The following is a 26,010-nucleotide window of genomic DNA, read 5'->3' as shown; positions in this document are numbered from 1 at the left end:
GAACTGGTGAGCCCTGTCCTCTGGGGCCCGAGCTGAGCCAGAGCTCTGGGCAACGTGACCCAGGAGGCGGGAGGCACGTGGCCTTCCCGGGTGGCTCCCGAGCTGGAAGCATTCAGCTGTCCCTGTCTCCCGGGGGCTGGGGATTCGGCGTGGGGCCCCTGCTCTGCACAGCATGTTAGAGCAAGAGATGCTTTTCTCTGGACGGTGCAGGTGCCAGCAGGAGGGTCACCGGGGGATCCGGGGATGCAGGGGCAGGAGGCTGGGCCCAGATGCAGCTGCAAACACCAGTCACTCACTCTCCGGAGGCCCGCAGTCGGGGCAGGTGCGGCCTCCACAAACCACGGCAACCTGGGCGTCCTCCACCCGGACAGAGGGATCAGGAATGGGGGCAGGTGGAGAAGACGGGGTGAGGAGAGGTGCCAGGGCCGCTCCCTCTTGAGTCACGGGAAGGGAACGGAGGAGGGTGGGGCTTGGGGCCCAGCCCAGAGGCCTGGCCCACCCTCTTGAGGCCTCGCCTGGCTCCCAGGGGCGTCCCACCTGCCAGCCCCTGGGGGTGAAGTCCCCGTGCTTCCACCCCAGGGAGGGACGGAAGCTGGGAGGGCAGCAGGGCTGGGTTACCCTCAAGGGAGGCCTCTCACAGAGGAAGTTGCGAAACCCTCCTCGGGACTAATTTGGGTTTTGGTTGGGGCCAGCCGGGCTATCTTTATGGCTGAAAACGTTCCCAGTGGCAGATGTTCCTTCGTGACTTTGCTCCCTGAACGCTGGCCTCCTGGCCTCCTGGCCTCCTGGCCCCCGTCCGTCAGCCTCTCTGCAGAGCTTTCTGGTTTGGGAAGGAGTCTGTCGGCAACCAGCAGGACAGGGCCGGCTTCCCCCACGGACACATCACGGAGACATCGGCCGGGGGCTCCGTGTGTACGGGGCCTGGTGCCGGGCCCCCTGCGAGTGCGGGCTCCTGGGTGGAGGTGGCCCAGGCCTGGCCTTGTGGCCGGAACCCTTCCCCGTGCTGTCCCCGCTCTTCATCCATGAGTCCTCACAGCACCGCAACTCTATGAGAAAAGCCTCCGACGGACGGAGAAGAGGGACAGAGAAGACGGACGGACGGTGCACAGAGGGAAGGACCCAGAACCGGCGGGTTCGGGACTTGCGGGCCAGGACCTCCCTGCTCTGTGAACAGTTGAAATCTCTGTCCTGTACGTTTATTATGTAAGTTTTTTCTATTCTGAGGTAATTCCAAACCTGCAGAGAGTTTGCAGGGGTAAGGAGAGACCGCCAGCCTGAGTCGTGCGGTCGGTGTGTTATCAGGTGGTCCTGTCTCTCAGTCTCCCACGGTCACGTACAGAGCAGCAGTGTTGCGTGTTGTGCGGCCTGGGCTGTGTGTGTCACGTGTGACTGTGACACGCACACGCATGCTTGCCAGGTCCTTTTCTGAGCCACTTGCAAGTAGACTGCACACTCACGCCCTCACCCTCCTTACTTCAGGGTGACCCCCAGGACCCTGAGCTCAAGGGCATTCTGTTCACCACTGTCCAGTGATCGAGTTCAGAAATTTAGCATAAGGTTAGCATGAATATACCTAGTGTACAGGCCACATTCAGATTTTGCCCCACGCCCCATTAATGGCCTTTGTAGCTGGCCCCTCCCACCTGCGCCCCCACCCAAACCGGGACCACAAGTGCCTTGAGTCACATCCGCTTCACTTCCTTTCATCCTGGAAACTTTGCTCAGCCTTTCCTTGTTTCCCACAACCTTGATTTTTATGCTGTAAACAGTTGCTTGGTATAACGTCCCTCACTTTGTGTTCGTCCGGTGTTTTCTGGTGACCGGATGCATTCACACTGTGAGTCTCTGGGACAGGCCGCGTCCCTCCTTCTGTGTCTCGCGAGCGTCACGCAGACTCGCCGGCCCATCCCCATGCTGTGCCGCCGGCCGCAGGCCCAGGCCCAGGCCCAGGCCCAGCGCTCGCTTCCTTGGTGGCCGCTGGGCACTCCCACGTGGAGGCCCCCCAAGCTTCTCTTGTGCACCCCCGATGGAATGCCTGAGTCAATCATTGTGATGCTGGTTGCAAGTATGTGTTGCCTTTACAGTTTAAAGCAAAACTTACTTTTAGAAATTTAGTGATTTTTCATTTGAAAAAAAGATGAAACGACTGGGAAGATGCTGACAGTCGGCGAGGCTGGGCGACGGGCGCTCTGGTGCAGTTACGGCTGCCTCTCCACCCTCACACTTGTGCACAGCTCCACAGCGAATGTTCTCAAACAGTTGCTTCACTCCGATTAGTAATATTCGTGCTGAAGCGTTGGGGGGACAGAATTTGAAGCTCATCAAAAAATAAGGTAAGTTAGCGGCTGGATCGAGGGCTGGAGAGACAGGCACACAGAGGAAACACGATTCCTCCAACTGCGCTGCTCGAAATCTGTCGTCATCAAATGTGGGGGGAGCAGTTACTTCTGAGGGGCAGGTTTTCATCTTTCTGATGCACTTTTCTGTGTTTAAAAACCTCTATAATGAACACGTTACTTGGTTTTTTCTATCTATGTTCCGTGCTGGGGAATTCATGGCTCTGAGAGGTGGTTGCCTGGACACCTGCCCTCGGCCGGGGATGGACAGGCTGTCCTCTCGGGAGGCTGCTGGGCTCGGGCGCGTTCGGGACTGGCCTCTGCGGACAGGAACTCTGGGGGTCCCTCAGGAGCGGGGGCAGGAGCCCTTTGAAGGGGGCTGGCCCCATCCTTCCCCCCCCACCCCGAGCCTGATGCCCACGTCCCCTCTCGGGCTGCTCTCCACGCGGGCACTGGTTCAGGCCCTCCCACCCCGTTCCCTCCCATGGCCTCTTCTGCTCCCTGCTCTGTGCTCCCGGGAGGGGGCCCGGTCTGTGAGAAGGAGGAGCAGGATGGAAGCCCCTGCGAGCACGGTTGCAACAGAGGGAGGGAGACGCGGCTCCGGCCACACTCTGGCCCCGGCCAGGCTGCTAGGCCAGACCCCTAGGCCAGACCCGGCAGCCCCGTTCTGTCCTTATGGGGGAGGAGTGGGGTCTGATGGCGGCTGTAAGCCCAGGTCTCAGCACGTCCTCGTGACCCCGGGAGGACACTTCCAGCCTTTCTGAGCAGCTGGGAAGTGGGCTGTCCCGAGCTCCGAGGGCTCCACCGGCCGCGTCCTCCTCCGTCTGCAGCCCCTGTGTGTCTGTCCCTCTTCTGGACGGAGCCCTCGGGGATGGCACTGCCCTGGCTCTTGTGGCTCAGTCTCGGGATATTTATCATCAGTCTGCATGGTCAGAGCCCATGAGTTACCCCTGGGCTCTGGGGTCGACCTCGGACGGGGAGAAGCCGTGACATCAGTGGAAAGTGTGAGGGGCATCCATTCCAATCCTGTGCGGGTCCCAGGGCCGCCTGGCTGCAGCTCGGGGCTCAGGCTCCGCGTCACAGGGACGCTCAGGACGGGAGACCAGGTTCCTGCTAGGAGCCACAGGCAGGGCCCGGAGAATGGGAGGGTCAAGCTCAGGGCGACCCCACCCCACTTCCCCTGGGAGCAGGTGTCCCTGTAGGGCCCCACCGAAGCCGAGGTGCATGTTTCTTGGCTTCCCAGCATTTTCCTGGGCCCTCAGCTTCCTCTGCAGTGACCTTTGCTCTTCCAGCCTGTCTTTGATGGGCTCGAACTGCAGCCCTGCCCCACAGAGGAAGGGCGCCGGGTGGCTATTCACCAGGTGGGGCCTGCCTGCTGCCGGGACCCTGCCACTGGCCTGGGCACATGCTGTGCCAAACTTGGCACAAGTGAGACACTTAACCCCAGAGGGTCAACGCAACCATCAATTTTGCTGTCACCGTCCCCTGTGTGGGTAGTGGTGGAGCGGCCGTGGCATTTGAGGACGAATGGAGGCCATGGGGAGGCGAGCTTGGGCCGAGGCCGGGGGGTGGGGACAGGCGCTTCTTGTGAAGGTAACTGGTTTGTGGTCATCCCGAAGTAGGGGTGGCCTCTGGGAAGCTGCCTCCTCACAGGGCTGACTCACCTCCCTCCCTGGCGTCAGGATGCTGAGGTGCAGAGGGAGGGGTGGGGCCCCAACGTCCGGGGCGTGTGGGTTGGGGCCTCGGAGGAGAAGCAGGGTGACGAGGAGCCCCACGATGAAGCAGGTGTGCCAGGGTCTGCCCCCCGCCCCCTCCCCAGGTGCCCAAGTCCCCGCGTTGGCGGGGCTGCTGTTCCCGGGGCAGGCGTCCCTCCGCCTCTGCAAACGTGGCTCAGCCCCAGTGAGTGTCCCATTTCTCGTCCCAGGATTTGCTTCTGGGAGTGGTGCGTGTGTGCCGGGAAGACTGCCGAGACCTTTCCCGTTCTGCCTGCCTTGCACACGCGGGGTTTCCTTGCACGCTCACCACGTCCCACTGTTTCCAGTATTACAGTGGATGTTTCAGTGCTGGAGCCAAGTTTCAAAGTGACGGCTTCAGAACCACTTGCCACCCCCTACCCGGGGCCTGGGGCAGGTCGCCTGGCTCAGGGGCCTCGGTCCCCACCCTGTAAAATGGGAGTCACCATCACGTCTCCATCCCAAGGGCTCTTGTCAGGATCAGGACGGGATGACCCAGGGCCTGGTGTGCGGAAACTGCTCGATACATGGGGGCTGCTTTCGTCAGTTTTTAAAGCATTTTCGTTACTGTTATTCGCAGCACACTTTGAGGCGATGTCTAGCCGGCCTTTGAGAGGGCAGGGAGGAGGCAGGGCAGGTGAAGAGAGGAGGCGTGATGTCCGCTCCCCAGAAGCAGACCCTCGTTTCTGTGCCCCAGGGAACGGGGCAGGGGGGACGGGGACGGGGACGGGGAGAGGCGGGCAGAGGCCTGCAGGCCCCGTGACTGGCTGGGAGGCCGAGCTCCCCGTCACTCACCAGCTAAGGGCCATCCTGGGGCGGGTGACACCTACAGCCCTGCGGGGAGGGACAGGTAGCCCTGGGACGGTGAGCACGGCCCCTCCGAAGCATCTCAGGTGGCAGAGCCCGGGCAGGAGCGGCAACCGCGCACAGGTGAGCCTCCAGAACCCAGAGACAGGAAACTGCGGCTTTGACCCGCGTGTCTGCACGCCCGACGCCCTGTGCTTCGACCAGGCTCTTCTCATTCCGTCCATGAAGGTCGTCCCAGAGCTGAGCCCTCCCTCTAGCAGCCTCAGTGCTGGTCGAGTGGGTGTGTTACTACAGGGAGCTTCAGCCTCTATGGACAGGGTTTTTTTTTTTTTTTTTAGATTTATTTATTTTATTTTTAAATTTTATTTACTTTTTGAAGGGGAGAGGTAATTAGGTTTATTTATTGATTTACTTACTTTTTTGAATGGAGGCGCTGGGGATTGAACCCAGGGCCTTGTGCTTGCCAAGCTTGTGCTCTACCACTCAGCGATACCCTCCCCCTATTGACGGGTATTTATTTCCAACTTTCATCTATTAACAAAAAAAAAGAAAGCTGCGGTAAACACCCCTGCACTAGCACCGTCTGTACACATGCAAACACCCCTGCAGGGTAAACTCCGAGGAGGGAGTTTTTACGTCCAAAGGCACGTGCTTTTAAGGAACGTACACTCCCACCAGTAATGTGTGAGGGCTCGTCCCCTACACGCGCCAGCGCCGTGGCGTTGACGTTTTGGGTCACCGCCAGTCTGACAGGTGAAACATGGTCTGGGGCTGCCGTTTCAATGTGCACTTGAATTTTGAATAAGACTAAACATCCTTTCCAAAGCTGGGGAGTCAGTTGTACTTCCTGCTCTGTGCACTGTCTGTCCATGTTCTTGCTCATTTTTTTCATTGAAGTTTTGTTTGTCTTATTGGCTCGTGGACACTCTTTACATAGTGAGGAAATCTGCATCTTGAGTAGAAAGACTCAGGGATGGAAATGTTCTTGCCTGTGAGTTTTGTCGCCTAAATCTCAAGGCCACATGGGTTCTTTCCACTTACTCTCTTGCTTCTGTGAGCTGACCTGTGGGTTTCCCGTACACTGCCCGCTGGTCTTGTTTGGGCTTCCTTTACCAGAGTGGAGATCAGTGATTTAAGGAACCCTGGTGTGTATGCACTCCCTCCCCGGGGTAGAGGTTGAGTGGGATCTTCTCCCTCCTTCAGCCCAGGCTCCTCTTCCTCCACAGCCCCTTGGCTTCCAGGTCCAAGGGGACTGGTGACCCCTCCCCGCATTTGCAGCCCTCTGCCCTCCCCTGTCCAGGCCGGGGGGTCCTGCCCTCCTCCCTGGAAGGTGATGGCACTGGTTGGTCTAAGAGCTTGTTTGTGCCTCTGGCTCTGGGAATGTGGGCTGCGGGTTGCCCTTAGTAATTATGCCCAGAACCTCAAAGGTCAGAGCCGGTGGGGCCCTCAGGGAGCCTAGGGACCAGCCACCTCCGTGGATGGAGGACACGCGGTCGCCAGAGCCTGGTTTGTGGGGAGCACTCCCAGGAAGGACTGGGCACCCTCGGAGGCTTCATGTGCGCATCCTGCGCTCTTGGGGAGGAGGTGGGATTTGCCGTGGAAACCACCACTCCGTTTGCGGCCTTGGGAGGCCCTGAGGATTGCTGTGCGTAACCCACCCAGGCTCCCCCGAGGGCTTTCTCTGTGCCTTCCCCACCCTGGGGGAACTGCAGAACTCACCCATCACCCCCAACCTGGAGCAGCCAGTGCCTGGGGGGAGTTGCTGGGTCAGTACCTTGCTGGCCGGCGGGGCTGGTGACTCTGGGGGGTCCTGCAGGTGAGGGAGGCCCAGGTGCCCACAGCAGTGACCTGCCCGCCGATAATCCCACCTGGGCCCCTCCCCATCCCTGTGTTGCTTCCCCATTCCCCTCCGTCTAGGTGTCCAGATCACCTCCACCCAAGCCACCTGCACTCAGAGCCTGTCTCCGGCTGGGTGACCCCCACCCAGGTGGAGCTCTAGCCAGAGCTCTGGTGTCCCCACGCCCGTGCCCCAGCCTGCAGCGGTAATTTGATACTCCTGACCTGCAAATTCCACAAAGTCCCGATCAGGTCCTTCCTGCTCATGGCCCCCCGCCCTGGTGGGTGTTATTGGGGTGTGGTTCCTGCAGAGAAGTCCGGGGGCCTGGGGACTCAGGTCTTTCCCCAGGTACCCCAGCTGCAGGTGTCAGGACCAGCTGTTCTGCAGGACTGAGTGCCAGCCACAGCAATCCTGCCAAACCGGCTGGGAACCTGTCTGGCTGGGTGCAAGGCCTCCGGGACCTCGGTCCACCCATTGAGGGGCAGGTAGCCTCAGACAAAGTCCACAGAGGCTTTGCCAGTCCTGGGCTCCTCCCTGGACAGAGCCCACTCCAGATCTGCCCGGGAACCACCCCCTGGGACAGCCCTCAGCTCTTCTGTAAACTCAGAATAGACTCTGGAATTTGTCAGTCATCGCTGAACACATCCAACGTTCTGGACACAGGCCGGGGCCGAGGACACAGCGGTGGGCCGTGGGGATCTGCCACCCGGTCTGATGGAACTTCCAGCCTCATCTGGGAGCCGGGCTTAGAGGAGTGCTCTGTTCTCAAAGCCTTGAGTGCTGGGCAGGGAATGGGCAGCTCAGAGGGCCAAAGACAGTGGGCAGGTGTGGGGCAGATGGAGAAGGTGGCTCAGAGAAGGGGCCTGCGAAGACGGGTTCAGTCAGGGTGATGGCATGTGCAAAGGCCCAGAGGCAGGAAAGAGCAGGCAGCAGGGCCCGGCCGCCATGGGGCCAATCAGGAGTGCCTCTGGGTGTGCTGAGAAGCCACTGCGGGGTGGACAGGAAGACAGCCAGAATCTGTGTCTTTAATTGACTCCTGTGCAGTCAGGGCTTGAGCGCAAGGTGGGCAGGGAGCCAGGCTGTGACCATTCTTAACACGCGGCCCTGGGAGGGAGTGGGCGTGAGTGGGCCTCAGACAGCTGCCCTCTGCTCGTGTCACACTTGAGGGAACCGAGGCTCAGAGAAGGGACGGACTTTCCCAGGTTCCCCCCAGTGGTGCCTGGAGGAGCCCCTCCCCCACCCGATGCCAGGACTGTTCTCTCCCCGTCCCCGCCCCCAGCCCCTGCCACACACTCGCCCTGACGTGGACCTGGCTGGCTGGTGGGTCGGCTTGGAGAGAGGGCGGGGGCGGGAGGATGAGGGTTCACCCGCACGTGCCTGCGGGCCCTGCCCCGCCATGTCCCCTGTTCTCAGCTCGCCTCGTTCACTGTGCTCCCCTCGCTGGCCAGGGAGGGCCATGTGAGGCAAACCTGCTGGTGCCGTGGAGCTAAGGGGCAAACAGGGGACTGGACGGGAGGCGCCCTCCTCTGCTCCACCCAGGAGGCTGGGTGACATGATCTGGGATCTGCCCTCACCTCCTGCTTCCTCTCCTACCGCCTGACCCCTCCGACCTCCAGGCTCCCAGACAAGATGATCCTTCCTGGGAGATCCTTCCAGCAAGTCTGGGCAAGCAGGGGCTGAGGCCGGCCAGCGGCTCCTCACCCTCGCTCTGAGGCCCCATCTGCACCAGCCCTGCCACAGTGACCAGGCTCCCCCGGGGCCAGGATCCCTGTTGTGGCCCCACGTGGTCCCCCAGGGAGAAGGCTGAGAGTGAAGGGTCTCTTTCACTAACAAAACTGTCATGACCTCAGGCAAGTCCCATCCTCTCCTGGCCTCAGTTTCCCCTCCAGTGAGGGGTGGAGGAGGGTCCGCCTGTCTGGCTCTGACAGCTGGCGATCTGGGGAGGCAAAGATGCATTCCCAGAATCCCTGGGAGTCCTGGGGACGCCCACACCCTTTGTCCCAGCCGTCCTGAGAAAGGCTGGCTGATAAGGCTGTGGGTGGCCAGATGACAGCATTCTTGGGACTCGAATGAAGTGGGAGGGCCCCACCCGCTCAGCTGCGCTGTCAGGGCCGAGGGGCAGCAGCTTGGGCCACAGGCAGCCAGGGCCCTCCTGGGCTTCCCAACACTGTCGGCATTTCAGCCATGCCTTGGAGCACTGGGCCACAGAGGGGGAGCCCCGGGGTCTTATTTTGCAGGGTTTCGAGGAAAGAATGCCAGTCTTGTGGGAGGGGAGACGGGTCTGCACTTTCTCCCACAACCGTCCTGGCTCTCTCTAAGAAGCACCATTGTACCTGCTCCCTGGGGGACAGGCTGCTGACACAGGCTCTGGGCTCAGGCCATGGGGAGGGGGGCGGGCTCCGCCAAGACCACTCCCCTCCCACCACACCAGCCAGCCCCTCCTCTGGGCCTAGGGTTGCATGTCAGCCACCGAGCCCAAAATTCCACCAGCAAGGCACAATTCTTGTCAGTTAAGGCATCACCTTGGGTGAAAATGTGGATTTCCTGCTGTGAAATGCAAGTGGGCTCAAGGAAACTGGCAGATCTGCTTGGATGCCTGGCCACAGGTGCACAGAAGAGGCTTCTGTAAACAAGCAGGGCGTCCAGACAGATGGGGCTGGTCTGGGAGGCCCAGGGCCGCCTTGCCCCAGGGGCCCTGCAGGCTGCTTATGGGTTGGGGGCACAGGGACCCCGGGATCTGCTAGGGCGTCCCTGGGCCTCCGGCTGGCTGCTTGTGCTGTGTGGTGGGGGGGGGGAGGGGACTTGAGCCCTGACTGTGCCCCCATCAGCCCCTCTGAGCACCAGCCTTCAAATGGGGCAACCGTGGTCCTCCTCTCTGAGCTGCTGGGGGCGTGAAGCCAGAGCCGGGCCAGGCACACACTCAGTGCTCCACAGGCGCTGGTGACGGCATAGACTGCGTCTTTGACCCCTGTGCCCTTTCCACAGGGCATGCCCCTGACCTTCTCCTAGTGGGGCTGGGCAGTGGGATGCCCACCTCATGGTAGGGGCGGGGGTGCAGTGAGCCAGGCAGGTCACCGGAGTCTGATGGGAATGAGCCTTGTGGGGGAGGGGAAGGCTGCCGAGGCCGGGCACCCAGGCAGGGCCTCTGGAGCCTGGCTGGCCCCTTTGCACAGTGGCCAGGCCCGCGTGCTCAGGAAGCATCCACACTGCCTCTGAGTGCTGGCCCAGGCCGGCCCTGCTGGGAAGGCCGCTGAGAACGGGGCAGGTGGGGCTCACGCCCAGGGCTGTCAAGTAGCACCCCTGTGGCTGGGACGCGGGGTCAGGAGAGAAGCAGGGAGTTGGGAAAGAGGGGTCAGGGGTCCGTTTCCTTCCTCCTCAGTGTCAGACACATCTTGCACTCAGTGTGTTAGCAGCTACTGTCTCCCTCAGTGGCCGGAGACGCTGTTCTCTGCCTCTTCCAGTTTATCTGTTTAAAATATATCCCTTAGCCGTTAAAGAATGATGAAAGCTTCTGGACGTCCAGGAAATGTAGAGAAACAACAAATATCCATGTTCTCACCACTTGGATTTAACAAATGTGAAAATTAAAAAAAGAAAAGGGAGGAGGGTACAGCTCAAGGGGCAGAGCGCGTGGTTAGTACGTACTAGGTGCTGGGTTCAGTGCCCGGTACCCCCACTGAAAATAAACAAACAAGGAAAATAAATTAAGCCCGCCCCAGAAAGACAAATGTGAAGACTTTGCCACATTCCAGACCTTCTTTCTAAAGCAGAATTAGACAACACAGCAAGAGATGAGTGGAGAAATAGAACGTGGTCCATCCATAGAATGGAAAACCATTCAGCCCTAGAAAGGAGTGACGCACTGACACTCGTACGTGTATGGACTCTGAACACGTCACACTGAGCGGAAGGGGCCAGTCACCGCAGGCCACTGTTGGATGGTTCCACGTGCGTGAAAAGCCCGGAACAGGCAAATCTGGAGAGACAGAAAGCACTCGGTAGTTGTCAGCGGCTGGGGGTGGAGAGGATGAGAGATGGCCGCTTAAGGGCCAGGGGTTCCTTTTGGGGTGACAAAGATGCTCTAAATTTAGATCGGGGTGAGAGCTGCACAACTCTGGGAACAGAGGGCGGAGCACCGAGCTGCGCCCTGTAGATGAGTGCCCTCTGTGGCACGGGGATTCTGCCTCAATGAGGACGACATCAGTTTGCCGGGGCTGCTGTGACCACGCACCGCACAGGGGGCTTCACAACAGAGCCTCCTGTCTCACGCCAGCGGCCGGAGCCCAGCAAGGTGTCGGCAGGGCAGGTCCTGCTGCAGGCCACGGGGAAGGGCGTCCCCGCCTCGCCCCTCGGCTGGCGGACGGCCTCTTCTCCCGGTGTCTCTTCACATCAGCTTCCCTTGGAGCGTGTCCGTCCCTGTGTCCAGACTCCCCCTTTCTGTAAGGACGCCGGTCACCCTGATGCCCTCATTTTAACTTCATCAAGCCTGTAAAGACCCCATCTCCTAGCAAGAGACATTATCAGGGCTCCCAGCGCTGTGGTCATTGACGCAGAGTCCAGGAGGACTCACAGCCAGAAGGATGCATTGAAGGATGGCCTTTGGAACCCAGGCCTGTGCCGTCTTCCCTTTCCTCCAAGGGGCTCTGCCACATGCACCCAGATGCCTGTTCCGACACTGCCCTGTGCTCTCAGCACCAAACTCCAGAAGAGCCTGCAGCCCTGGCCGCAGGAACAGAGTGCAGGCAGGAAGTGTGGAGGCCAAGGAGGAAAGTCAGGACCCAGCCCAGAGATGTCAGGGGAGGCCACACAACTTCAGGGCTTGTTAGCTGGCAGGGACAGGACCCAGAGCCCTGAGGGATGGATCCGGGTGCTGGGGGGACACCCAGGGAGATGCTGTCTGCACAAGTCACACGCACACAGGCACACAGAGTGACAGCCCTGCAGTGATCAGGCGAACCAGAGGGGCAGAGCCCAGGCGTGCGGGCTGGAGTAAACCTCCACCCCCGCCTGGCCGCAGGCAGGGCTGCAGGCTGGCAGAGCCGCAGCCTCTTGCCCCCTGGCCAGCTGGCTGTCCTCCAGGCCCTGGTGCAGATGGCGGGGCCAGGTGGGGCCGTGCAGCTGGCGGCCTGCGTTGCCAGCCTCTTGCCACCCCAGCCCGCTTTCCTGCGGCCGTGTGACCCTGGAGGCCTTCTCCCTACTGCCGGGTAGCCCCAGAAATTTGTGTCACAGCCTGGATTTCGATTTCTTTTGAAAAATGAGATCTGTCAGGCCTGCTCCCAAGTCCTGCAGGTCAACGAATGGCCAGAGCCACGAGGCTGCTGCCCATTTTAGAAGGACCGTGGCCACCAGTTCACCTCTCTCACTTGGCCCTGGAGACGGCGGGGAACCCTGGAGGCGGCTCTTCCAGACTTTGTTCTCCTGTGTGTGCACATGTGCGTGCTGGGATACCCATTTGTGTGTATGCACACACCACGTTAGTGTCAATAAAAACTTTTGTCTTTGCGGGGGAAGGTAATTACTTATCTATTTTTTGATTGAGGTGCTGGGGATCGAACCCAGGACCTCGTGCATGCTGGGCACGCGCTCTACCACTGAGCTACACCCTCCCCTCACTAGAGGTTTTTATTTTTACAAATGTGGGCTCATTCAGCAAAACCCCTGTGAGACCATACACACGTTTCGCCCGTAACATAGCATGTGCACATCTCTAGCTAATCAATGTCTACTTTTTGTCTCTTTAAAATAATACTGCCTTTTTCAATGACTTAGATTTACAGCAAAGAGGGCACCAAGCACTCCCTGACACGCCTCACTCAGCGCCCCCACGGTGACGCCCTACAGAGCCACTAAAACATTGACACTAGTAAAGGCTCTTTACTAAACTAGGGCCTTTGTTAGGATTTTTCCAGTTCTTCCACGACTGCCCTTTTCCTGTTCCAGGACCCTACCCGGGACCCCGCGTGGCGTTCAGGCCAAGCCTTTTCCTCTCCGGGTTCATTGTGACCTTGAGGGCTCCGGAGAGTGCTGCTAGGCGGTCTGTGCGGGTTTGTCTGGTGTCTTTCTCCGGAGACTAGGGTAGTGGTTCTGGGGGATGAAGACCTCAGGGGTGGGGCGTGCCCCTCACCGCGTCCGATCGTGGTGCCGGATGTCCACGGGACTGACGTCGCTGGTGTGGGGCACCGGACCGTCTGCGGGTCTCCACCGCAAAAGTACCATTTCCCCCTTTCCCACTCCATTCTTTGGTTGCCAGTCATGGGGTCAGGCCACACACCAGGGGGGTTAAGCTCCACGTCTCGGAGGGGAGCATCCACGTGTGACCCTGATTTTCAGTGACTGGGACAGCCTTCCATGTTTTGGATCTGCCGTCACTGATTTAGCTGGAACCCTACCGTCTGACACCCCTGCTGCTTCCTGTTCTTCCTTTTACCAGCAAAACAGCAAAGAGCAATGCTGTAGCCTGACCTCAGATTCAACAAATATTTTCCAGGCATCTTCTCTGTGGCGGCCACTGCACACCCGGCAAACAGTGTCTGTCTCTCTTTCATCTTGTTTTCTTAGCATAAGTTTGGGGGTTGGGACTGCTGGGTCACAGATAAGCTCATTTTTAAGGCTTTTGATAAGCGTCACTAAACAAACCTCCGGGCGAGTTGTACCAGTCGGCCGTCTGGATTGGCTTTCTTTTCTTTTTCAACCTTTTTATTATTACGAAAACAATTCTTGTTTTTACGAGCTAACTGGAAGTTACTTCCTGGACATGAGATGGCATTAAAGAATTATTATTTCTTTAGGTGTGATAATGGTATTGTGGCTGCTTAGAAAAAAGTCCTTATCTTTTAGAGACACACGTTGAAGCATTTACACAGAAATGGTGTGAGTTGGGGATCTGCTTTGCTACCATATGGGAGGGGGAAGGGGGAGGGTGCCTGAAATCAGGCTTGTCCCAAGTGGGGGATGGCTGAAGCCGGGCGATGGGGACACTGCCCTTCATCATGTGACTCCCTCTATGTTAGTAAAAACCAAGTTTATTTAAGGAAATTTGATATATGATTTAAGTCTGCAGCTTAGGTGAGAGTCCCCATTCTTGTACCCCCAGGGCTAATTACAACAGTTCAGTGTGCTCGTGTCTAGACGTTTTCTGTGCAAGCACTATGTATATTGCACATATATATGTACACACTTAAACCAGGGATGAGCTACCAACGCACACACCAGTTTTCATATGTTGCAGACGGCTGGCTGCTTCACCACTCTCATTCTGTAATAGCTTCGTGGCACTGCCCGGTATCAGAGAACCATAATTTATTTATCTGATCCTCCCCCGGCAGACAGCTGGCGCATCTCCAGATGTCTTCTCTCAAGAACCACGAGACAGTAAACATCCTTGTGCATAACACACCTCTGCATCCCGGTGAGCAATTCTACAGCCCGTCTTTCTAGAGTGGAGTCACTAGGTCAGACGGCGTGCATACTTAAAACCTCAGTGGAATGGGTACGTCACCTCCTGGGGAACTCTGTACTTCCAGTGCCGGACGTCCTCCCCAGTGCGTATCTGAGGGCTGTTGTCATTCGGTGCCGGCAGTAGAAAGGCACCTGGGGGTCAGCGCCGCGCCCCAGGGGAGGGCGGGGCCTCAGCAGCACCCTTGGCTGGGGCTGTGTAGCGCAGTGGTTATGAACACCCCGCCCACGTCTGAATTCAGGCCCACCATTTACTGGCTGCGTGAACTTGAATCAGGTACTTGACCTCCCATTCCTCAGTTTCCGCCTCTGTAAACTGGGAGTAATTCTAATCCCCTGTGGCAATCAGGGAGGGGCTAATAAGCTGCGTTTGTACCGTTTTAAAGGATCTGTCCATTTGGGGCGGCTCCAGGGAGTCGGCTGGGGGATGGGAGAACCTGCTAAGGACCCCATCAGGCACCACTTGGCACCGCCAGAACTGACTTCAAGTGGAGTTGGTTGGTTTAGTGAGATTCTGTGTGGCAGAATCCAGTACCAGCCCAGAGCTCCCACTGGCAGTGTCCCACAGCCAGGACACCTCGAGGGCTGACAGGAGCTGTACCAGGACAGGGAGCCCGACCTTTCTGAGAGACTGGCCAGGACACGGAGGCCCAAGCGATAGGGAGAGGGGAGACCCAGGAGAGACGGCCCGTCTGGCCCGCGGCTTGTTACTGTAGGTAAAGTTTTATTGGAACACAGCCCTGCCCATTCACTTCCGTAGTGTCTGTAAGTGCTTCCGAGTTGAGTGTTTGCAGCAGAGACCGTGTGGCCTGCAAAGCCTGAAGAATTTCCTCTCTGACTCTTTACGGAGAAGGTTTGCCCACATCAGCCCGGGGGTCAGAGGCCCAAGAATAAATGCTGAAAGGTTCTGAGCACTTGGTGTTTCAGGTGCCATCTGCAGCACGTCATGTGTATTAACGTATTCAGTCCTCGCAGTAACCCTGTAAAGTGGACACTACTTGTGTCAGCCAGTCCTGAAGATGGCCCGGGTGGAAGGCAGGGGGCAGTGCACCCGTGCCAGCCTGCACTTGAGGAAGGCTGGTGTCTTCTGCTTCCTCCCTCTCAGAGCACTTTGGGGAGCCCAGGATGCCACGTGAGAGACGTGGGGAGAGGCCTTGGGAAAGCAGAGGCCATGAGTCTGGGAGGAAGGGAGGGGCCAGATGGCCCGGTTCTCCCTGGAGCCTCCGGAGGACCTGGCCCAGCCGGCGTCTGACTGCACTCACATGAGAGACCCCCAGGCACGACCAGCAGAACTGCGCCCGGAGCCCGGTCAGGTCACCGAACCGGAGAGGCAATAAAGTGGCGGTGGAGTCACGAGTCCGGTCGGGGTACGTGCTCTTGTGCAGCCACGTGACCTCTCTGGGGACCAGCCCAGGTCTGTCCGCCTCTCCGCCTCTTCCTCTCCGCTCCCCGGAACCACTGCTCCGCACCCCTGCATGGACCTTACGTTCCTCCAGGAGAGTTCCCAGGTGCTGATTAAATCAGAATATCTGGGAATGGGGGCCCAGGGTGGGTATTTTTTTTTTAAATCCCCTGAGATTTGAGAACTGCAGCTCCATCACTGTTTCTGACACTTTCCTAAAGGTAAGCCTTGCTCGGCGCGCTACTGACAGCCCAGATCCCCTGGTGCGGAGTCTCTGGGGGGCAGGCCCTGTGCGCTGGGCCTTAATTGCTTTCTTAATTGTTGCTCGCTGGCCTCTTAATGGCTTTCTTGAGACATTCCTTGTGCACCAAGGTGTCTGCAACGAGGTGGACGAATCCGAAGTGTTCAGCCCGATGAATGTTCGTACGTCATGCTGAGCACTTGACTTTGTGCTGTTCTAGAATTCCAGAAATGGACACCAGGGCCCCAAGCCCCAGACCCCGCTGGCCTGGGTTTCCTGCTCTGGTGTGGGAGATGCTGCGTGACAGGACAGGGGCCAGCTTTCATCCGTTCTCTCAGGGTCTACTGTGTGGGCACTGACCCCGTGCTGGGTGGGGAAGGAGGCCGGAGGAGCGCAGCAGTGACCCAGACCCAGCCCTGCCTCCTGGAGTGCGCAGCGCCGAGCTGTCACGCTCTGGAGAGCGGCACTCTGGAGGGTTAAATCCACCCGTTCTACCTCCTGAATGATTCCCGAATTCACGCGACCTTCTCCTGCTGATGCTGGACTAGGGGGGTCAGGCCCCCACCCTCTCAGCTCTCTGGGCTATGGAGGTGGTTTCGCGATCAATCCTGCCTCCGGTCCTCACCTCCGATTCATTTTCCAGGCCAACAGCCTTATCTGGGTGCTCAACCTGAAACACTCAGCTATGGTTCTTCACTGCCTGGGCAGCTCTGCGGCTGCCTGTGTGGGCTTGAGTCCTCATGTAGATGGTCTGTGTGGTGACCACATTCTTTAATTGCCCTGAGCCTCAGGCGTGTTTTCTGTAAAATGGAGCTAAAACAATAATAATAACGATGAGAAACAATCATAATAATGGACACGAACATCACCTGTCTCCCGGGGGGAGGCTGGGTGTTCATTCAGCGAGGACTACACCTCCACATGCCCGAGTCTCTGCACTGCTTCTGTCTGGAAAGACTTCCCTTTGCTGTCTCCTGGTTGGAGCTTATTCTGCTCAGGTGCCAGCCCCAGCACTGCCTCCTTCAAGAAGCCCTCCCTGCAGCTGCATACAGAGCTGGATGCCCTCATCTGGACCCCCACAACACCCTGGGTCGAGTGTGTCTGTCTGCCTTCCGTTCTTGTTTGTCTCCACATGCTCAAGTGTGAGCTCCTTCCAGGGAGGCCAGAGTTAAATGCCTCCTTATGCCCCCAGCTGCAGACCCTCCCGTTCAAGGTGGGTGCTGGGTGTGTCTGCTGACATGAGCAGAACATGCCAAGCACTTTCTTAAGGGAAGTGGCCCTTGAGGCATGGGTAGGACTTTAAAAAGTTATTCCTAAAACAAGTTATACATGCACACAGTACCAAATCCAAAAAACCAAAAGGGCTCACAGTGAAAATTAAAAGTAGGTCAGCTCTCAACCACCCAGTTCCCTCCCGAGAGGCTACCACTGGTATCAGTTTCTGAGTGTTACATGCAGGCAAGAATTGTCTGTCTCCACCCGCCCCCCCCCCACACTTTTTATTTTGCAAAAATTTAAACCAACAGAAAAGTTGCAAGAATAGGACAATAAACATCCTTTACCTAGATTCACCAGTTAACATTTTGGCACAGTATGCTAAGCATTTTATAAGCATTATATCACGTAGTGCTCGCAGCAAGCACAGCATCCTGCCAGTTTTGTAGAGGAGGTAACTGAGGCAGCAGGCGGTGGAGGGGGGAGCACCTGCCCGCGGCCAGGAGCTGGGGGGGTTGGGGGCAGCTGGGCTCCCCTTGGGCAGCCACCTTCCGTCGGCTCCCGTTGGAGGAAAGTATATTCTTACAGTAAGTTGAAATCCACCTCCCGGGATGGTCCCCGCATGCTCAGTGGAAAAGTACACAGCTCTGGAAGCGTTTGCTGCTTCTCCTGAAACCTGCCCACTCTCTAAGCAGCAGCTGCTGTCGCCACTGAGTAACACAAGGCTTCAGTGACACCTCCGCTGTGAGGGCTGAGTTGGCACCAACCCCTGTTTGAAAACTCCTGTCGAGGACTCCTGACTGCCAGCAGGGTGACCTTTACCAGCCTGAGCTTGGAACCCGAGGCCCCGGGTGACCTGCCCTCGAGGATCCCCTAGCCCATCCGTCCTTCTCCGCCTCTGCCCCAGCCCCTCTCACCCTCGCCCAGGCTGCCTGCCTTTGCCCGTCCTTGAAGCCGCCCCTAGTCTCCCCAAGGAGCCCCACTCAGGCTGCGGAGCCCTCTGCCTGTGCCTCCTTCGCAGCCTCCCCGAGTGGTCTTTGGCCGGGAGGCTGACAGTGGAGGCTGGAGTGACAGTTCGCCCGCCCAGAGAGCGACCCCGCAGATTCCTCCGGGCGTCGTCAGAGCCTTAATTCCCTCAAGCGTAATGGGGGAAGGAATGCTGGCTGAGTCCCCGGCCGCGCGTCAGCCTCCCTGATCTCCCGTAATAGAACTGACAGCGCTTCCAGGCTGACGTCTCTTAGCCATCGGCTGAAAGCCTCGTGCCTCTCCTTCGCTCCTCTGCGCCTGTGTCCGCCCGCGCCTCGGCTGAGCTAGTGCATGTCCAGCCCTACGACCAGTAGGCAGCCTCGCGGGGACCGCCACGCGGGCCAGCGCACGGTGGGTGTGGAACTAATCCGCCGCGCGTGGGCGCGGGAGGGCGAGGCCGGCCGGGAGCGCGGTTTGCGGAGCCCGCCCGCCGGCCCCGCCCCGCCGGCCCCGCCCCGCCGCCGGCCCCGCCCCCGCAGCTGTCAGGACCGGCGGCCGCGCGCCGGTCCACCAAGCCTGAATGCCCCAGAGCGCCCCGCCTTCCTCCGCCCACTCAAGTTACGTCGCGCCGGCCTCCTTCTGTCCCGCCCCCGACTCCCATTGGCTCCGGGCTTTCTTTGTTAGCCGGACCGTGCCGCTGCCATTGGCCAGCTAGGCCGCCGATCGAGCCAGGGCGTGGCCCCGCCCCGCGCACAGCCCCGCCCCGCGCGCTGGCCGGTCGCTCCCTCGCGCGCGCCCGCCGCTCCGGAGTGCGCCCGGCGCTCTACTCCCCTTCGCTGCGGCCGAGGGCGGCGCGGGGACCGAGCGCGGGGACCGGTGAGGGGAGCGGCGCCGCACAGGCGGCGGGAGCGGGCGCGCAAGGCCGCGTCCATGGGCCCGGGGCCGGCGGGCGGCGGCGCGGGCGGGCGGCGGGGACCGCGCGCTCTGTGAGGCGCCGGCCTGCGTGCGCGGCTGGAGGCGGCGGCCGGGGATGCGGCGGCGCCCGGCCTGAGCCCGCGCCCGGCCATGTCGGCGGCCAAGGAGAACCCGTGCAGGAAATTCCAGGCCAACATCTTCAACAAGAGCAAGTGTCAGAACTGCTTCAAGCCCCGCGAGTCGCATCTGCTCAACGACGAGGACCTGACGCAGGTGAGCGCGGCGGCGGCGGCGGCGGCGGCGGACAAAGCGGCGCCCGCGGACCGAGGGGCGTCCGCAGCCCGGTGACTCATGCGTTTCGGTGACTCGAAGCGCCGGCCGAGCGCGCGGGAACAAAGCGCGGGCCGCCTGGACGGCCCGGCCCCGCGTCCACCACCGGGGCGGCGGTCGGCGTCCCGGGCCCGGGGTCCCGCTCCCGGCCCCGGCCCCGGCCCCGGCCCCGGCCCCGGGGGCTTCGCGCGGTTCGACGGCCGAGGAGCCGGCGCGGAGGTCCCGGGCTGGGGCTCCCCGGTGTCCCGGCCGGGCTGCCGGGCCTCGCCCCCCTCCAGCCCCTCCCGAGCTTTGCCCGGGAGCCTCCTCCACATTCCAGCCCAGCTGACCTCGTTTGGCCGCTCCTTCGTGGACACGCGGCTTTCAAGTGGGCCGGCCGGCGGTTTCTTGTGCCCCCGAAGTGCCCACAGATTTGGCTTGTTTACGCGGCCGGCCGGGCGCGGGCGATGGCCTGGGCCCGCTGCTTCCTCCGGGGTCAGGTCCCGGCAGTCAGCCGGGAGAGACTCCTGGCGTGTAAAACCCAGAGCGTAGCCCGCACCCGCGGCTGCAGAGTCGCAGGGTGTTAGGACGGAGGGCCGGGGCCGGGCTCTTCCTGGGGTGGCTTGGGCTCGGGGGGAGGTTCCCTCTTCTCCGCTGGACGCCCTTTTTCTGGGAGGCAGTTTATGGGGTGATGAGGGTCCTGGACCGGGAGTCAGGAGACCGAGCTTCCAGTCTCGGCTGTTGCTTTCAGCTGCGTGACCTTGAACAAGTCGCTTTGCCTCTGTGTAGTTTCGTTTCCTTTTCCATAAAGTGGGAGCAGGGATCCCTGGCTCTCCTCCCTCACCAGGCTGTTGTGAAAAGCAAGGCGTAATACCTTATTAAACTTTTTTCTCTTAGAGTTTAAAAAACAAACAAAAATCACCTCCAGAATAGTAAACTTGGACTGAGGAAGTTTCTGGGCTTAGCAAGGGTTATTCCAGGCAGCTCTCTAAATTGGGTGTATACGCCCTGTAGAGCTTGTTTCCGATTGTTAAAGTTAGATAGTAGAATGGAATCTGCATATTGGAATTGAATCTGTTAAAAAAAAATCTGTTGGTTATTAATTGGATTCAAGGGGGGAGGTGTTGCAAATTTAAAGTACCTTACTCTTTTCAGCGTATTCACAGTTGAATTGTGGGTTTTGAAACAGGCCTGGGCCCTCCGGGGCACAACTGGAATGGTAGTTTCCGAAATAATGAATGTGGTCATTTGTGCTGGGAGAGATTAGTCCAGCCTTCTACCTCCTGGGATCTTTCAGGAAGAAACTGCTCTTGAAAAGAGAAGGAGGGAGACTCCGGGCTGCTGCCAACAGCCTTTGCTGCTGCTCCCTGCATCCGGCCCTCCCCCTGCCTCTTACTCCCACCCTCATGGCTCTATTAGGAAGCCTCAGCCAGTCGGTTCCCATGAGTCTCCCCCAAGTCCCCACTTCCTGTTGCCCCTCCCACCCTGAGCTTATTTTAGATCTCAAGGCTGGAAGATAGATCAGCGATCACTGAGGCCACCTCTTTAAGGCGTTTACCCTTTAATTAGTCCTCCTCCAGTGCATTTCTCTACAGACATACACTCAAGTACAGCTAAAAAACCGTTTAAAAATGCGCTGCGTTTTTGCTGTGAAGTATGTTATTTCTGTTCAGTGACATCTTGCAGCTGTTTTCATGGTAGTACATATAAATATACCAAAATTGTTTTGCATGTGGTACCATTACGGATGTACCATAGTTTAACCATTCCCTTATTGATGGACAGCAAAGTTACTTCCCCGTTTTGCTTTATAATCAGTGAATGCTTCAGCGAACAGCTTTCTGAATGCTTTTGGGTGTGTGTGTGTGCACTTGCACGTGTGCATACACATATGCAAGTATTTCTCTGGGGGCAGATACCTGAAAATAGAGTGGCTGGGTTGACATTGAGTGTGTTACTTTTTTTTTTTTTTAACAGATAATCACCAAATTGTTTTCCAAAAAAGGCTGTATCATACCATCTGGTTGCGAGGATTGGATATTATCAGTTGATTAAATTCTTTAATAATTTCCCTAATTACCAGTGAGATGAAGCCTCCTGTAATAATATTTATTGAATATGTTTTGTTTCTTTTGTGGATTTTCATATTTTCCCATTTTTCTGTTTGATTAGTCCCTCCTCCACCCGCCCCCCCCCCCAAGTTGATTTGTAGGAGCTTTCTGAATATATCCTAGGTCAGAGGTTCACAAACTTTTTCACTTTTTCTGTAAAAAGTCAGATAGGAAATATTTCAGCCTTGTGGGCCATAAGATCTTTGTGGCTACCTTGCAATTTTGCCATTGTAGCACAAAAGCTGCTGCGTAGAGCTGCTGTCAACAGGACATAAACTAAGGGGTATGATTGTTTCCAGTAAAACTTTATTTACAAAAACAGGCAGCTGGCAGGATTGACCTGTGAGCCATGGTTTGCCAAGTCCTACTCTAGATGTTAACCTGGCACCTGTCATATATTGTCTTTAATTGTATGTGTAGTCATTTCTCTTTTTCACGTGGTAGTTTTAAATATGAATGCAGTTTAGTTTCCATGTTTTCCTCTGTAGTTTGTAGTTTTAATTTTATGCTTATGAAGGTTTTCTTTCCAATGTTATAAAATAGTTTCTAATATTTTCTTAGTTCTTTTATAATTATTTCTATGTTTATTAGCTTTTTAATCCATTGGATTTGTGTTTTAGGGAAATAGTTCTGGCGAAAGGCGGAAGCTCTAATAGATGCTTTCAAAGAAGTCCAGGTAAATTTCAGTGAAGTTCTTCTCCAGGTCAGTGCTGGCTAGGAGGGAAGGAGTCGGCAGACGTTAGGGACAGGTTATTGGCAGTTGATCGGAGGTGGAGATTGAGGAAACCAGGGTGGGTAAAACAGCAATTGAGAATAGTAGGTTTGGAGTAGAATGGGGGTGGGGAGGTGGGAGGGAGTGAAAAATAATGCGGTTAAGTTTGACTTCATGGAGGTGGAGGTCCAATCTCAGTCGTCCTTAGGTGGAATCACCCACTCAGGCAGCAGGCAGTTATATCTGGAGCAGGGTGGGGCCCGGTAGGAATTCTGAAGTCGTGGTAGTAAACGCAGTCACTCAGGAGGCTGTGCGAGTGACCTGGGAACAGGGAAGCAGAGGGGTTGGAGGTTAGTGGGAGCAGCAGGTCTGGAACGGAGGCTTCTTGGCTTCCAAGTCCTCGTCCTTGCCTGGGTTTCTGGGGTTCCTGGTGGGTACTGACCTGATGCGATGTCTCATTCTCCTGCCGATTTGTGCAACATTAGGAGTTGGCTTTTTGTGGAAGGAGTCACCAAACTTAGGTTCTAGTCCCTGGTCTACCATTGTTTTGTTGTGGCACCTCGGCTGGATTGTTTCCTCCTGAAGAATGAAGAGGTTGGGCTGATCTTCCCCAGCTCTTCCAGTCCTCCTGCATCTCCTCTCAGCCCTCCTGGTCTAGTTCTGCCCCCTGCCTGCTGACTCTTCTGCCAGGGCTGTTGGGGCCTTGGGGTAGAAATCTCAGACACAGAGGTGGGTGGGCCAGGACTTGGTCTCTGTGAATCACTTCATCCAGTTTCCCTGTGTTCCTGTGACTTTCTTAGAAGTTCTAGGGTATGGAGTTTCTTTATTTGACTTAACATTTATCTCAGAAACAATAGGGAGATTTCATGCCCGCCCTTTTTAGAAGATTTGTAATTATTTACACATTGGTAGATAGTTTGGCAAGGGGTATGTCAAAAGCCCTAGACTGTAAGCATGGCCAACAAGCACACGAAAAGAGAGTCAGCATCATTAGTCGTTAGGAAAATGCAAATTGAAACCATAGTGAGATACCACTTCATACCCACTGGAGTAGTTGTAATAGAAAAAGGGACAGTATTAAGTATGGTGAGGATGTGGAGAAATTGGAGCCATTATGCATTGCTCATAGGAATGAAAAATGGTATAGCTACTGTGGAAAACAGTTTGGCAGATCCTTAAAAGAATTATCCGATGACTCAGTGATTCCATTCGTAGCATATACCCCAGAGGTTTGAAAACAGGTATTCAAACAAGTGGTTTTGTGCATATGTTCATAACAGCACTGTTCACACTAGCTAAAAAGTAGCAACAACCCGAACATTCATCACTGGATGAATGGATAAACAAATCGTGGTATGTTCACAGAATGAAATGTTCAGATATAAAAAGGAATGAAATACTGGGACAGGCTGTGACATGACTGACCCTCAGAACCATGATGTTACGTGAAGGAGCCAGACACATACAAAAAGGTCACATACTGCATGATCCTGTTTATATGAAATTTCCGGAACGGGTGAACCCAGAGAAACAGAAAGCAGATCCGTGGTTGCCAGGGTTCTGGTTAGGGGAGGAGGAGTGCCTGCTAGTGGGATTGGGGTTCTATTTTGGGTGACGAGATGTTTTAGAATTAGGTAGGTAGGGATGCTGGTTGCAGAACATTGTGAATGTACTAAATGCCACTGATTTCTTCACTTAAAAGTGGTTAATTTTATGCTTATGTGAATGTTATCTCAATAAAAAAATCAAACGTGCAAGAATCGCTCTCACGCACACAAATCCCAGACCTCTCTGCTCCTTGTGTCATTGGAGTAAACGTCTGATTGTTTCTCCAGTTTAGATGAGGGATTGGCAACTTTTTTCTTAAAGGACCAAGTAGTAAATATTTTAGGTTTGTACGCTTGTAGGCCAACAGGCAAAACTGAGGAGTTTACGCAGGTACTTATATGACCATTTGGAAATGTAAAAGCCATTCTTGGGTTTTGGACCTTAAAATAAATAGCCGGTGGGCTAGATTTTGCCTGAGGAGCATAGCTTGCCAGCCCCTCTGAGTTAGACCAGCCCTGTCCAATAGAACTATAACTCGAGCCACATAGGTAATTAAAAAATTTTAGTTGCCACATTAAAAAGTAAAAAGAAACAGGTGAAATTCATTTTAATTATATTTTATTTAACCTAATGTATCCAAAATATTATCATTTCAGCATGTAAAGAAGCTGTTACATGCACGCTTGTCTTTATAGCACCTCACAGTCCAGACTGGCCACTTTCTAAGTGCTTAGGAGGCCCACGTCACTTGGGCCTCTGGGGTTGGAGGCGGCAGCTCTGGCTGTGGTGGCCTGGCCCACAGCTGGATCCTTGCCACCCTGCAGGGAAGTCCAGGGCGGGAAGGCTGTGCTTGTGGGGCTTTTCTCCTCTTGGGGGGGGGGGGGCATCATGCAGACAGCCTGCGCTCTGGGGGTTCCTGGAATGCTGGTTCTCTCGCCCTGTCACTGCTGTTTGTATCCACTTCTTGGTGTCTTTTTGTCAACTTTTGGGGTTCTTTGAATGCCACTTCTTACTTGGTGACTCCTTTTACTGTGTTTGAGAGCTCTGGGGCTTGGATTCCTGCTACCCCTGCAGGGGCAGAAGGGAGGAGGGTGCTTGCAGGTCGGGGCCTAGCGGACTAACCCTGTTGGGGGCGAGGGAGGTGCGGGGCTGTGGGAGGGCCGGCCTTCCTGTCCCTTCCAGCCCCTGGCTGGCCAGGGCGGTTGCGTCTGCACAGCCCCTGGTGCTGGCCGATGTTCTGCAGCTGCTGCCCAGCTGTGGTCTTCCCTGAATTCTAGTCTGCTCCTCGACCTTTCTCTCCCAATTCTTGTTCCCTTGCCACACAGAAGGACTGCAGTCGAAGACCCGTGTTCTATTCTTGGCACTTACTTGGCAGGGTGACCCTGAAAACTACTTAGGTTCTCCCAGCCTCGGTTTCCCACCTGTAAAGTAGGTGTCCACGTTCTGTTTGCAGGGAGTGGTCTGTTAAGGGAATGGTTGGAGGGGCCGACCAAGCCTGTGGAGGTTCCTGAACCCTCTTTGTGGTAATTAATATTTCAAGAAGCACGTTGAAGGCCTTTCACGGGGAATAGCCTTTGTTTGGGCTCTCTCCTGATCCCTAGGACCCTCCTGCTGTTTAGCAGAAATAAAGAAATTCGACTTGTTTACCTTTAAATTGTTCCGAAGCTGCCAGCTAGGCTTTGAAAGAGGAGAGAACACTGTAACCAGGGAAGAGACAAGAGGGACGTAGCGTCCTGCTGCCCACGTCCTGGTACTGTCGGGGGAGGGAGGCACAGAGGGACGTGTAATGCGCGCTGGGTGCTAATTTTGCAGCATTTAATCTCAGAAAACAGCCTTTTCTTTTATCCTCAGAAACTCTCCAAGCCTCACTTTCCCATCTTAAAGGACATAGTTGGGCCAAATCAGTGGTTTTCAAACTGTCATTAAGTCCCAGAGCCTTTTACTCAGAGGCATCGCATACGGAAATGTCGTGCATGAAAGAGAACAAGTGACATGGTTCTGGGTGACACAGGGTTGCAGCCTGGGGCTCGGCCCCTCAGCCGTCTCCGTTTCCCACCCATAGGACCGCCAGTCATTTCTGCGCGCTATGAGGGGCAGGTTTGAAAACTCTGCCCTAAATTCTATGGTCCCTTTGGTTTCAGCAGGTGAGGGTTCTGTGAAACCGTCTGTGGCTGTTTCACGCTGCCCTGGGATGGGACCCTGAGTGCCAGCCTCGCCACTCCTGTTGTGCTGTCACTTCTTTTGGGGGCGAGGGAGCCAGCGGGTTGACTTGCTGGCATTTTGTCTCTAGAGACTGGAGCTGGCTTCCAAACCACTTGCTGGTTTTCTCAGTCAGGGTCATCCTAGTTCACATGGAGCCACAGCCTGGTTTTTGCCTGGAGTCTGTAACCCTTCAGGCTCCTTTGGCCCCTCGCTCAGCTTGA

General features: G+C 56.7%; 2 protein-coding genes across 9 annotated transcripts in view; one reads left to right on the top strand and one right to left on the bottom strand.

Moving 5' to 3' along the window:
- Positions 1-8,688: 8,688 nt before the first annotated feature.
- LOC116669345 lies at positions 8,689-20,504 on the bottom strand. 2 transcript variants are annotated; one of them, XM_032499063.1, is made up of 3 exons: positions 20,363-20,504; positions 19,567-20,064; positions 8,689-10,689 (listed from the first exon to the last, which is right to left on the bottom strand). In XM_032499063.1, the coding sequence occupies exons 1-3, from the start codon at positions 20,462-20,464 to the stop codon at positions 10,609-10,611; spliced, it is 681 nt and encodes a 226-aa protein (XP_032354954.1). In that variant the 5' UTR covers positions 20,465-20,504; the 3' UTR covers positions 8,689-10,608. The 2 variants fall into 2 exon arrangements, 1 of the variants encoding a protein (XP_032354954.1); XR_004326739.1 differs by lacking the exon at positions 8,689-10,689 and having other exon boundaries at positions 19,190-20,064; positions 20,358-20,499.
- The window catches only part of MPRIP (myosin phosphatase Rho interacting protein), a 108,792-nt gene continuing 101,559 nt past the window's right edge, over positions 18,778-26,010 (top strand). For 5 of the 7 annotated variants that reach the window (XM_032499050.1, XM_032499048.1, XM_032499045.1 and 2 more), the window contains exon 1: positions 18,778-19,180. In XM_032499050.1, the coding sequence (XP_032354941.1) occupies positions 19,058-19,180 (123 nt within the window). In that variant the 5' untranslated portion in view covers positions 18,778-19,057. The remainder of the gene's footprint in view (positions 19,181-26,010) is intronic. The other 2 variants (XM_032499052.1, XM_032499051.1) reach the window with 2 other exon arrangements.

This window comes from Camelus ferus, chromosome 16, assembly GCF_009834535.1.
Source record: "Camelus ferus isolate YT-003-E chromosome 16, BCGSAC_Cfer_1.0, whole genome shotgun sequence".
NCBI classification, from domain to species: domain Eukaryota; kingdom Metazoa; phylum Chordata; class Mammalia; order Artiodactyla; family Camelidae; genus Camelus; species Camelus ferus.
This window is presented reverse-complemented; position numbering and strand designations above follow the sequence as displayed.